Below are 14383 nucleotides of genomic sequence, written 5' to 3'. Positions count from 1 at the left end.
GGAAAAGGCTGGGAAAAGAAACTGAAGAAATCTTGATGAATTTTGGGCTTCGATGGTTTCACAAGTGTCTTTGTTTTCTTTTCATTTGGAAGAAACAGAAATTGGGTACCGTTTATGCCAGAAAGATCACAAGAAACTCCAATCAGTAGATCCATACTCAAAGGCAATGCTGTAACTAGAAAGACTGGTAAATGAATGTACATATCTATTGTTTCAATTAAAATAAAATGCTTATGGAATATTTTTATGGATCTTTGCTTTAACTGAATTCTCAATTAATCAATAAATTACTTTGTCCCTATGGTACTAGCTTGTAATTTTTTGTCATTATTATAATACAACTAATAGATCCTTTCAGTTCCATCTCCCTCCACATTTTTCTTCTCTAACATTCTCAGCGGCTGCATCGAGATTATAAGAAATTCCTTGCACTGTGCATTGTTTGATGGTCATCAATTTTGCTGACATAAAAGCTGAGCTAGATGGTTCGAAAGCCCAAGCATGTCCTTTCCGCACGCAAGCATCAGACACGCTGGCAAGCTATCTTTACTCTTATCTGGACATAGGAGAGTTCCCTGGTTTATTACTATGAGGACCTGGTAGTGGGAAAGGATTGCCTCCATCATTAAATAGGCTTTGGTCAAAATTAGGGAACAGCTTTGGCTCGAGGGTTCTGTAGCAGGGGAACTTAGAGCTTCAAACGAGCCTTTTACCCCTTAAAGTAATTCTCATCTTAAGTGTCACTTCCTCATGGCCTGGTCTAAATTCTGGCCCCTTTGTGGTCCTCTGAAGCCAACAACCTCCTTATTTCCTTCCCTGCATTTATCACAATTTGCAATTTTAAATTTATTTGTGAATATATTTGTTTAAAATCTGTCTTCCCCGCGCTAGAATTTTTAGCTCCACAAAGGCAGGGACGGAATGTATTCTTGTTCATTGTTTTATTCCCAGAGTCCAGCACTGTGTCAGGCATGTGGTAAATGTGTTGGATGAATGAATATATACTGGATGGATAAATGGATGGATGAATGAATTCAACAGCAGACAGGTCTGCAATTGTCACTGCAGCCTTTCATGCAGTGCAGCACTGTACTTCTCAGCACTTAATTACTGATCTTCCTACACCACTTTTGTAGGATAACAGCTATCATTATGTTTATATTATGAGAACAAATGAAAGGAGGATTAAGACTTTCCTTGGAACACCTATAAACACCTGAAATATCTGATGTGTAGTGTACTGACTTGGCCCATTCTGAAATCTCTCTGGTGAATGAGATTTCAAAAATATTTAACCCCAGGAATCCCAGGTGGGCCCAAGATTAACTCTTTAGTTGTTCTATTGATGGTGGTGGTAGGGGGGGTACCCCAGGAGTATAGGATGAGCAGCTGAGATGGTGGTGAGGGGCAATCTTGGGCCTGGATGCTGCCAGTATTCCCAGGTAAGGAACCATTTCAAAGCTTTCACTGGGATGTTGAGTTGGTATGTACCTGAACATCAGTCTTGAACTCTGGAATCCGTTATGATCATACTGGTTCTGTCTTTACTTAAAATTTTGTTATTTTGTGAATGTTCCTGGTAGTCCAGTGGCTAAGACTCTGAATTTCCACCGCAGAGGACCTGGGTTCAATCCCTGGTCAGGGAACTAGATCCCACATGTAGCAACTAAAAAGATCCCATGTGCCACAACTAAGACTCAGCACAGCCAAATAAATACAAATAAATATTAAAGAAAAATTTGTTACTTTGTGCATCAAGGATTCTTTACATTAATCCTGATTTTTAAAACACTGTGTTAAATGTTATTTATCATGAAGATTGTTATGAGTTGATTTGTGCCCCCTGTAAAATGCATATGTTGAATCTGAACCCCCAGTATGGATAGGACCTTATTTGGATATAGGGTCATTGCAGATATAATTAGCTAAGATGAGATCATACTAGAATAGGGTGGACTTTAATCCAGTATGACCGCTAAACCTTAGAAAAAGAGTAAGTTTGGACAAAGACAGACACGCAGGGAAAATATCATGTGAGGATTGGAGTTATGCTGCCACAAGCCAAGAAACTATTAGCAGCTGGAGGGAAGCTTAGAACAGCTCTTTCCCTAGGGCCTGCAGAGAGAGCATGGCTCTGTCAACACCTAGATCTTGGCCCTTCAAACTCTAGAACTGAGGGCAATAAATTTCTCTTGTTTAAACAGATGGTGCTAGAGGTAAATAACCTTCCTGCCAATGCAGGAGACATAAGAGACGCAGGTTCCATCCCTGGGTTGGGAAGATCCCCTGGAGGAGGGCATGGCAACCCACTCCAGTATTCTTGCCTGGAGAATCCCATGGACAGAGGACCCTGGCAGGCTACAGTCCAGGGGGTCGCAAAGAGTCGGACATGACTGAAGTGACTTAGCACAAGTCATTCAGTCTGTGGTACTGTGTTCTGGCAGCTTTTGCAAAATAATATAATCACTAAGTTTTGGAGGGCCTCCTTAAATTTTGTGTGGAAGGTGCCCTCCTCACCTTACCCTGGTCCTAGCTCTGGATCTTACTGTAATTCACTCCACTCATGTCAGCAGCTACATTTTGCAGATTTAAGAAGAAAGGAAGCCCTGACATAGAAAATGAAAAAAAAAAAAGCTTATGAAATTCAATTGGTTGTCAAAAGTGTCTGAGGTTGCAGATGGGTGTCAGGGGAGAAAGGGTAGGTATTATTTTAGACTTTACATCCTGAAATGCAAACCCTTAATTTCTGGGTCAAGACTTCCTTGGTGGTCCAGTGGTTAAGAATCCAACTGCCAATGCAAAGGACGCAGGTTTGCTCCCAGGTCCAGGAAGATTCCACATGCCACAGGCAACTGTGCACCACAGCTTTTGAGCCTGTGCATCCTAGACCCTGTGTTCCACAAGAGTGGCCACCAAGATGAGAAGCTGGAGCACTCCAACTAGAGAGAAGCCCCCACTCACCATAACTAGGACCTAGCACAGCCAAAAATAGATAAATAAATAAATGTTTGAAAAACATTTCTGGGGCGGAACAGGGCACTTCAAGAGATTTCCAAAGGGGCCACACATCATCTGTTTCTCCAGAGTAAACTCCCTGCCCTTCCTATTCTCAAAGTCTTCATAGAAGAGCCCGTGGTCGCCCATTAGGTAACAAAACTCCTATCTATTGAACTCTTCCTGACTGGCCTAAATCCACCTGGTGCGCTTGAGACTTCTGCTCTGTCCTAAGATCTTGCCCTCTGCGCTTTAGTATTGCCATCCAGTCACCCGACTTTCTCTTTGTAAGCTAAGGAATACCACTGCTTTGGCCTCTCTCAGTAACTCTAATCCATTAATCTGATCATGGACATAGAATTGTTCTATGTGCACAGGGCCTGAAATAATTGTTTGATTTAAATGTAAAGAGAAATAGTGGGGGAGGAAAGTAGAGTGTATGCTCTCTATTCTGCTGTCATCATCCCTCCTTGTTTTTCTTTCTTTAATAATTGGTTTCCAGGAAAATTTGGACTGCTCAGGGACTCTGAGTGAACAGAGCCTGTTTGGAGAGACAGTTTTATGCTTAGTGTTGTGAAATGACTAAAGGATGAAGGAATGAACCACTTTGCCACCCCCTAGCCAGAGTGCCCAACAGTCCTGATTTTCCTTTTTTTTTCTTTTGGCCACACCACACAGCATGCGGAATTTTAAATTCCCGGATGAGGGATTGATTCTGTGTCTGGTACAGAGGAAGTCCAGACTCCTAACCACTGGAGTGCCAGGGAATTCCTCCGGTAAGTTTTTTAAAATTATACATACAAAGCTACTAATTTTTGCTTCTGTTTTATACACACACACACACACACACACACACACATACAGGGGCTTCCCTATTAGCTCAGTGGTAAAGAATCCTCCTGCCAGTGCAGGAGACGTACGTTCAATCCCTGGATCGGGAAGATCCCATGAAGGAGGGCATGGCAAACCATTCGAGTATTCTTGCCTGAAAAATCCCATGGACAGAGGAGCCTGGTGGGCTACAGTCCATGGGGTCGCAAAAGAGTTGGACATAACTGAACAACTGAAAAAACTATTTCTGTCTCCAGATCTCATTGTAAATTCTTCCTTTCATGGCACCATGATGAGGTATCCTGAGTTCCTAAAGAACTCATGCCCCATGGTTCTACCACTATAAAACCCACTCTTAATCAGGGAGGCAGAAGCAAGTTAAAATTACGACATACAAGGAAAATGGTCCAATTCTCAGTTTCTGTAACTCTTGTAGAGAAAGATTATATAAAGATGAAACGTTAGCCCAATATCAATAGTTACATACATTTCAAATTTAGATTATAAACATAAATACGAAGGCTGTCTGCTTTTATGTTTTACACTAAGTTAAAGTTATCAACCCCTCCCAATAAGCAACATTAATACTTTGATTTGTTTTCTAGAATCCTTTATAAATGATAATTTTCAAAGAACACAAACTATGCAATGCTACGAAGGGAAGAATTTACAATGAGATCTGGAGATAGAACTACTTTCTCTTTCTTGGAAAAAAAAAAAAAGAAAGCTGTGGGGAAAACAAGGAGAGTTTGAGCATTTAAAAAAGAAAAAAAAAAGTACAAAGATTAACTTCAAGGCAGACTAGTTACCATCCGTGGTTGGAAAAGCTGAATCAGATGGGATAGGAATAACATTAGGGTGCAGGGCTAAAACAGGAAGGTTCCTTAACCCTCATCCAGAAAATTTTGACACAAATGAAAAGCCACACTTACCTAATGGTCTGATTATGGTAGTCTTTCAAATCCTGCCCAGTGCTGGTGGTTACTACTATCTATGTTGGGAGAAATACACAAGGATTAATAATGCCTCCAGACCCCACACCATAAATACAGTCCTGGGGATGAGTTACTCATAAAATATGCTTCATAGTCTTTTGTTTGATCAGTTTCTGCAAAAAACAAAATAGCAGTTTACTAACCCTGTGTTTATTTTGAGACTTAAGAAATTTAATTTCTCCAAATGACTTGAGATGATAAAAATATCTATAACACAGTTCCTCCCAGGGGGTTGCAGACACTTCCAAACTTTGAGTCAAAAGATTCTTTTGGTGAATTCGTGCTTGAAAGCTTGTTGCATAGAAAGACAAAGAAAGGTGTAAGGTACTACGAAGAGTCCTTGAACTGGACTGTGATTCCAGGAGAGCCTTAGTGGGGAAAACAAGTCTGGGAATGAACATTCTTCATACACTACAGCTTCCCACTAGCTCTCCCTCAGCACTAAGAATCGTCACCATTGCTTCAATGGTGACAATGTTTTCATCGTGACTGTTGTTAGCTGTCATGTATTCTTCTCGTGTTTAGACTACAACATACGCCCTAAGGTTAGGGGGCTCTTTGACTCCCCACTGCTAACAAGGAGCAAGTGTTCCGCAAACACATTCTGGCTTAACTAGATTCTCAAAAATGTAGCTCCAACACTATGTCTCTGAAAGAAAAGCTAACCCAGAAAAAGAAGTCCAATTCAGCCGTAGACACCATGTTGTTTCAGAGAAAAAAATGACTCAGACAAATTGTTTTTCTAAACCAACCATTTACTTTAGGCCAATGTGTCCATTTAGTCAAAGTAATGAATGTAGTGGTCTTACCACAGAGCTGGATTTTGTGTAGAAAAATAATAAGTATTACTTTGGAACCTATGGGTATCAGGGAGAGCAGATGGGATGCAAATAAAAAAGGGCAAATGGTGAATGTCTACTAAAAAAAATCTAGCTTTTTTTTTTCTTTCTACTCCATCTGGTCTTCCTAACTCTTCTCTCCTGCTTTACCCAATCATGCACTCTACCGTTAGTTAAAGGATTACTTTGATTTACTCCTCTGTTTAAAAAACTTCAATGACGCCAGGCTGCATGGCAAGAAGAAATTGGAAGTGAGCATCCAATGATGGGCTAAAATATCCCCTCTTTGTTTCTCCATTTAAACTCTGTCTCCCATCCGAAGGAACCTTCTTTAGGAAACCTTCCCTGAGCATCTCAGCATGAAGTTGGATGTCTCTCTTCTGCGAATGAATATGAATCATTTGGCAATTAGGCTCACCTTATGACACCCCTTTACCCGCTCTATGTGACTTCCATAAATAGTCTCTAAGCTCCTTGATCATAGTGCCTGACATACAGCAGGTATAAAATAAGATCTGTGATTTGCTCTGATGGTTTGACACCTAAGTGATATGAGGCACTGAGCTGACCTTAAGAGAAAGCAGCAGCCAAGCTATAATGCCATCATACTCTTCATGCAAATGAGACGCTAAAACTCAGACCGCAGCAATGTCACCTAACAACATTAAGGAAACAAATATACAAAAAATGCCAGCTAATATCTTACAGACTCTCCTCAGTTAAGCTACAAGGACTGACCCAATTTCTTTTCTCTTCAGAAAAAGGAAATGTCATAAAGCTAACCACCAAGGGAAGTCTGTGTATTCTCTAACACAGAAGGCAAGCAAAACGTCTTTTCCAGTTTTGTTATTGGAAAATCACAAATCAGTAAGAAAAGCTGATAAGAAAGTAACCAGAAAAAAGGAAAGGTACTACACCAATATCATATATATCAATATAAAGGAATGGAATTATCTTTAATAATAACAAGAGATTTGCCATAATCCATAAAATCTGTGTTATAAGTGATTGAAACTGTTGTGTGCAGTGTTTTATAGTACAAAGTAGAAAAAGAATGTCCGCCTCACCAGAATTATCACTCAGGTTTGTTGGTTATTATTTGTTTAATGTCAAGCACAAGCAATTGTTTTCACTGCCAAAAACAGTCAAACCATTTCTTGGCTGAGCTAACCAATAAATTTCCTATAAAAAAGTTGTAGATTTGATAACACTATATAAATATGGCCAAGACTGTTTTATCATTTATCTCCTCAAAGCCTATCTTGCTAGGAAAAGAGACTTGAATTGCTCAGATAATTGTGGTTATATAGCTAGATGTATTATTTACTCATTCACAATATAGTCGAAAGAAGCACTTTAAAAGTTAATTAAATGGGATAGAATGCTTATGATTTAAGCTTCCAACTATAAAATTTTTATTTAAAAAAAGTGTTATGGTTGTAAAAGTTTATCAGTTACTACAAATTTGTTTTTGCAGATTTCCTAGCTCCCTGACTTTACAGCAATGCTTAAAGTTAAGTGATGGTGCTGATATGATTCATGATGGAGCATGCTCTTGGTACCTGGGCGCCATTAAAAGAGATATCCAGGCGAAACCACTCCTTCAAAGGTATGGTGAATTTCGTTTTTACAGCAAGGTCTTCTCCTTTGACAAGATGCATTTGAATATGCAAGTAGCCTAAAGGGAAAACAAAAGTTTGTGAAAATCACAATGAATACTTAAAAGTGAAGGAAGTGGCTATATCTTTTCAATGATTTTCCAAAAGAGCTATGACTAGATCACATTCCTTCTTCCTTTAAATAAAAGCAAAACGAAACAAAACAACAAAAAACACCTAAGTGCATTCGTCTCTATTGAAAATGTTTGTTGTAAGCTTCCAGAAAAAGTTGAAATTGAAGCCCATATTTGGAAACCATCATTCTTACTGCATTGCCACAATGACAACACTCCTTATTCTAGACAGACGTGTCGGCCAAAAGACAGAGCGTAAGAAAACCACACTATCGTTCTAAAGATTCTATTTCATACTTACCTTCTTCAGTAAGAAATATAGAAGGTGTGCCGTACATCTCATTAGAATCAACAAAGTACAGAATCCCACAGAGATTGGCCTTGCAATAATGGAGTAAATAAAGCCACAATGAAACAGTAAATCTGCAAGAGTGAGGAGAAAAAAATTCTGCAGATTGATACCATCCAAGAACAGGTAATTATAGTTAACAATGACCAAGTAAATTGCTTTTTTTCCATTGAAGGGATGAATTTGCCTTCATGTTCATCATGGGAGATCTGCTTGCAAAGCTTGATTTTAGAAACAAAGGAGGTAGTTATAGTAACTGCAAAAGACAGGAGTTAAGCGTCACTGTACAAAACTAGCAGACATTGTAACTTGCACCAAAAACTCTTCCTATGCCTTTTTGAGAATCACATGGACCTGCCATTTGAATACTTGATTAAGGCTTATAAAGCCAGACACAGACTAAAAGTCTGGGTTTTAACAAGAGGTGATTTGATAAGAAGCGATTCTAATTTCAATGATTAAAAAAAAAAAACACATAATTAGGGCTTTTTGAGCAATTTCGTTTCTTTCAAAGATAAAAGCCCTAAGGCAGAAACATGTCATAATCTGCAAATGGCATTGCCGTATGCTAATAGGACCCAGAGATACTATTTTAATGCACACATGAGGTTGTTTGGTATCCCAGTTCTGGCTGACCGATATGGAGCAACTACTGTAATTGTTCCATTTCTGGACAAGGGCTATTTTAGTTGAAAAAAATACACTGTCCATCTGTGATTTGCCGAGTGGGAATAAAATAACAGTAGTCAACTTCAAGAGGAAATATTTTAGCCAAGCTTTGTGATCCACCAACCATTCAACAAATATTTGCTGTTTGAACACTTGCTTGATGTCACACATTGTGCTAGAGACCAGCAGTTTAAAGATGAGCTGAGAGTAATTGTGTTTTGGGAGTAAAACATGAATCAAGGTCAAAACCAGTACAGAGAATGCTCTCCATTTTCCCAGAAACAAATTCACAGTTTGGGTGAAAGTGGCAACGGCCCCAGTTCTTTGGGGATTCATCCCAACAAGACCTTAGAATATTAGAATATTCTGGGCTTTATAATCTGGCCTCCAAATCAGTGATAAGATATACAAACAGATGGTGCCACACAGCTCCCTCCTGACCCACCCAGCTGAGCAAGCTCATGAAGATAAGTTATTACAAGGAAGCTTAGCAAGAACATACGCTTAGTAAAGTGACTCAAGATCTTTCTACAGCCAGCAGCATGGGAAGAATTAAATCACTCTGCTGAATCCATCCAGTCTGAGGTGAACCATGAACCATTTTCAGCAACTTCAATTCAGCAGAAGGGAAAAAAAAAAAAATATATATATATATATATATCTGGGTTTTGCCAAAATCAATGGAGGAGATCAGAAGTTGTGAGATTTCAAGCAGCTCATCCAATCTTCCAAGGCAGAAAAAGCAAAGCAAAGGTTGCAATCTGGCAGGGCTGTGTCTGGCTGCATCTGACACCTTGCAAAGCCTCAGGCTCCAACACCTGACTCTCTTAGGTCATTCCCAGGACTGGCATACCAGTTATTCCAAAGCAAACTGAGGATTGCTAAGTGAGAGAAAGATTTCTAAATGCATTGAAGTTTTTGGGTCCACAAATTCTGCCTAAGCTATGTAGATCTCACCATTTCCTCAAAGCGTATTACAGAGGTAGGTCCTCCTAAGTGGGTCGACTAGCCTGCTCTAGACTTCCCAGATGGTTCAGCAGGTAAAAAATCTGCCTGCAGTGCAGAAGACACAGGAGATGCAGGTTCAATACCTGGGTTGGGTAGATCCCCTAGAGAAGGAAATGGCAACCCACTCCAGTATTTCTTGCCTGAAAAACCCCATGGACAGAGGATCCTGGTGGGTTACAGTCCTTGGGGTCACAAAGAGTCAGACATGATTGAGTGACTAAGTGTGCGAGTCAGATCACCCTGCTCTGGTCCTCAGATAAAAAGAACACCATGGCCGCACTAGACCCCCATCACCGGCCCCTTCTTACACTGGGTAATCTATCCGCTGGCGTCGAGTGGCCTCCAGCTCTCGATTCTGAAATCTCAGGAACTTCTTCACAATGCCTGTGTTTTCTCCACTGGAGGCATAGAGAAATCCCAGGAGGGTAACCACATCTGTAAAGAGCAAGAGAGCTGCCTTTTAATTATTTCCAGAAAAACACAGCTTTCAACATCACATTCTTTCTGGAACCTACTGCCTAGCTCCCATCAAACATATAAGTGAATCATCTGAAAATATCAGCAAACATTTATGGCACACTGAATATATGCCAGGCACCCAAGAAGCACTCTATAGAGCTATCTCAATTCATGTCCATAGCAACTCTACAAAGGAGAGTCTTCATTAGTCCTACTCTACAGATGAAAAGCCTGAAGTATAGAGAGATAAAATGACTTGCCTAAGGTAACAGAGCTAATAAGTAGTAGAATGAAATTTCAAATTTCCAGCTTAGATTCTATGTGCTTAACCACCTTACATCCTGCTCGTCTAATGCTATGAAAAGAATTTTGAATTTGTTTAATAATACTAACAGTTAACACTTTAGCATTTACTATGGTTCATACTGCTGATAAATAAATAAATATATATATATATGTATATATATAGTTGTTCAGCAAGTCAAGTTGCACTTTAGATAAGAAAGGGAGTGGGTCCTGGAATTTCTCGAGCCCCCTAGGGCTTCTCTTGTGGCTCAGCTGGTAAAGAATTTGCCTGCAGGTTCAGGAAGGGGAACACATGTAAACCCATGGCTGATTCATGTCAATGTATGGCAAAAACTACTACAATATTGTAAAGTAATTAGTCCCCAACTAAAATAAATAAATTTATTTAAAAAAAAAAAAAAGAATTTGCCTGCAATGTGGGAGACCTGGGTTCGATCCCTGGGTTGGGAAGATCCCTTGGAGAAAGGAATGGCTGCCCACTCCAGTATTCTGGCCTGGAGAATTCCATGGACTGTATAGCCCACGGGGTCTCAAAGAGTCCAACATGACTAAGCAACTTTCACTTTTTCACTTGGGGTCTAAGAAGTCTTCTGACTCACAAAGTGAAACAAAGGGCATTGTAAAAGTTAGAGAAAAACCAGAACTGCATTTTTGCATGCAAGCCGATGATGATATCAGTTTGCAGCCTGAGGTTGTAAGTGAGAACCCGAAAACTGCAATTTGAACTCTTACCTGTGGAGTGAACACACTGCCCAGGACCCTTTTCCCAACTAGGACTCCAGATTGCTGTCATTCAGGACTTCCCAGCACTGTTCAAGTCTGGATGTAGGTTTCAGCCCAATTTGGTAATGTATATGCTACTACTTCTCTCTACTGCTTCTCTTTCTTTTCTTTTAATGACTGCATATTGAAATTAAGTTAAATAATCTTCTATTAAATATTGAAATTGTTGTGTAACAAGTGGAATTGTGTCTAATGAGTGGCTTCTTTTGTTAAGGCAAAAACACCATACCTTTAAAACTAGAGTCTTTGGTAACAACCTAGAGGGGTGGGATGGAGAGAGAAGTGGGAAGGATGTTCAAGTGGGAGGGCACATGAGTAAACCTATGGATGATTCATATTGATGTTTGGTAGAAAACAACACAATACTGTAAAGCAATTAACCTTCCATTACAAATAAATAATTTTTGAAAAAGAATCAAAAAAACTAGAGAGTCTTCCACTTCACTTTGCACATGTGGGAGAGTTCTGTGGCTCTAGCAAAGAGGAGTATCTATAACAAATCTTACAGAGAAAAGTGAGTTATTTCATCTGTATTTAAGGTCTACAAGATTAATATGGATTTTTTATTTCCCATAGTCCACTCCACTTCAAAGAAAAATTAATTCACTGAGTTCAGCTTAGAGATAAAGATCATCTTTTCTCTTTCTTAAAATGCTCCTTGGTCTAAAGGTCTATAATTAAATGGTGGAAATAATCTGTTTTCCTGGTCTTCTTAGAGAGGGAAGAGTTGACTTCTGGGCAAGTTACCAAAAGACAATATTGGAAAAAATTATAGGAGCCTCAGCCTGGGATAGAGGACACCCCAGCTCTCATTCCTCATTGGGGAAAAATGCTTCACTATATAAAGTGGTACCTCTAATTCATTATAACTTGGAAATCATAAGAGCAATGTTTTCATAGTCTCAGAGATACATTTAGAAACCCCAAAGGGTGGAGTTATTAATTCCAACAGAAATACCTCAAACTTTTTTCTTTGCAATTTGAGCTCAATGTGGGCACGCTGGACTTGCTGGTCAGTTATGGGAGCCGGGAAAGAGGATTATAAATGGAAATACTGCAAGAGTGTCTTCAGAATCCAAGGAAAAAAACTGACCAAGAGGATGATATCAGCCCAACATTGGCTGGCTTCCACTGTGGTGAGCAAAACATAGGAGACCAGATGGCCAAGTTAGCCCCCTGGGAAGCCTTCTGCTAGTGATTGCTGTTGAGTTATCTAGTATATAGCAGAAAAATTTATCAGAATGAGCAGGATTTGATTCTGCCCCACCTGACTACAGTAAAAAGAGGTTTCATAAAGGAGGTTTCCAAAGTGAAAGGAGTCAAAGTGAATGTTGATGAGCCTTTCCTTTATCCAGGGATCAAAGTAAAGCTAGCTGAATAGGAGAACTGGCAGCAAAAGACTGTGGAGGGAAAATCTAAGACCCAAAGATCTAAAATAATTTTACAATAACACATATCTTTTGTGTCCAACAAAACCAAAGTGATTATGATTTTCTTGTAAAATCTGTAACTTTAATAATAGTTCTATGATTTGGAGTTCTATTACAGTTTCCCTCAGTACAATATTGTCTTCCTATTTCATTACAAATAATGAATAAGAATGAAAAATTTTGGAGTAGGGAAAGACTCGAGAATTCATCTACATAAAATGCATCCACATAAAATATTAGCCCAGGATAAATAACATCCTCCAGTAATTGATTGGCTGCTTGCTGCTGCTGCTGCTGCTGCTAAGTCGCTTCAGTCGTGTCCAACTCTGTGCAACCCCATAGACAGCAGCCCAACAGGCTCCTCTGTCCCTGGGATTCTCCAGGCAAGAATACTGGAGTGGGTTGCCATTTCCTTCTCCAATGCATGAAAGTGGAAAGTGAAAAGTGAAGTCGCTCAGTTGTGTCCAAGACTGGCCGCTTGGAGTGCTATAATTGATTTGTGATGACTGTCATAGGCATTAAACGGGAAATAGCAGTAACAATGCCATTGTCCATTGAAGGATTTACAGGTAGGAAAACTCAAGTCCAAAACATGGGCTCAAAGAGGTTAAATGACTCGCTTACATAGAATGTAAGCTCCAAGACAGCAAGGACTTTACTTTATTCTTTAATCCATCCTCAGAGCCAGAACAGTGGCCAAAACATGATAGAGGCTCAAAAAACATTTAGGGAGTGAATGGATGAATGAACAAATGAACACAGCTGTGGCCAAGTCAGGATCTGAATCTATGTCTCTTTCACCCAACATGTTCCATAATTCTATAATGTTCCCCATGCTCCCCAAGCCAAAAATTAAATGTCTCTTTTTTCAGATCCTTCCCCCAAATCCATTTCTTTGGCTAATCTTGAATGAGGAAGTTACATGGGGAAGAGGCATCATTGTGACATAAACACAAAATGCCATAGAAACAGTTCAGGTTTGGAACCCACTCCCTTGGCCTTTATTGCTTTGTTTCCTCAAATTTTAGAGCAAGAAGAAGCACTAGATTTAACATGGTGCAAACTCCTTCATTTGGAGACAAGAGAAGTGTTCATGTCTTGTTAAAGGTCGTATAACTAATAAGAGACCCAGATATGACTCAAACCTGGTCTCCCACTGCAAACCAATGAGCTTGTTATTAAACCACATCACATCTCACAAGTTCTTCCAGAGAGAACTAGGGCTAATGTTAAGTTGGCATGACCATGTGCGGCTATACTGGTTGTTAAAATACGGAAATATGTCCATATTGTTTAGATGATGTGCCCCAACACACACACAATACCCGCTCTGGCTTCTCCTTCAGAGTAGAATCTGGCTTAGTAAGGACATTCAGCACTTCCTGTTTCAGCACCAGGGCCTGGAGGAGCCTGCCTGTGACCCCCACCTCATATTATTTGTTAAATGTTTTCAATATCACCCTGAGTGATATTAAAAAAAAATATATCACCTTGAGTGATACTAAAAAAAAAAAAAGATGAGCACAATAAAGGACAGAAATTGTATGGACCTTACAGAGGCAGAAGATATTAAGAACAGGTGGCAAGAATACACAAAAGAACTATACAAAAAAGATATCTTCATGACCCAGATAACCACAATGTTGTAATCACTCACCTAGAGCCAGACATCCTAGAATGCGAAGTGGGCCTTAGGAAGCATCACTACGAACAAAGCTAGTGGAGATGATGAATCCCAGTTGAGCTATTTCAAATCCTAAAATATGATGCTGTGAAAGTGCTGTGCTCAATATGGCAGCAAATTTGGAAAACTCAGCAGTGGCCACAGGACTGGAAAAGGTCAGTTTTCATTCCAATCCCAAAGAAAGGCAATGCCAAAGAATGTTCAAACTACTGCACAATTGCACTCATCTCACATGCTGGCAAAGTAATGCTCAAAATTCTCCAAGCCAGGCTTCAACACTATGTGAACCATGAACTCCAGATGT

At 39.7% G+C, this 14383-nt stretch overlaps 1 protein-coding gene across 1 annotated transcript in view; it reads right to left on the bottom strand.

Annotated features, from left to right (window-relative positions):
* Positions 1-14383, bottom strand: part of SEL1L3 (SEL1L family member 3) — a 108932-nt gene that overhangs the window by 68166 nt on the left and 26383 nt on the right. The window contains exons 3-6 of the mRNA XM_081537646.1: positions 9726-9852; positions 7693-7814; positions 7222-7337; positions 4758-4816 (exon numbers count right to left, since the gene is read on the bottom strand). Coding sequence (XP_081393772.1) covers positions 4758-4816; positions 7222-7337; positions 7693-7814; positions 9726-9852 — 424 coding nt within the window. The remainder of the gene's footprint in view (positions 1-4757; positions 4817-7221; positions 7338-7692; positions 7815-9725; positions 9853-14383) is intronic.

Source organism: Giraffa tippelskirchi, chromosome 1 (genome assembly GCF_054371585.1).
Source record: "Giraffa tippelskirchi isolate mGirTip1 chromosome 1, T2T-mGirTip1v1.2.pri, whole genome shotgun sequence".
Lineage (NCBI taxonomy): Eukaryota > Metazoa > Chordata > Mammalia > Artiodactyla > Giraffidae > Giraffa > Giraffa tippelskirchi.
Note: the sequence above shows the minus strand (reverse complement) of the source record. Positions and strands in the feature narration are given on the sequence as shown.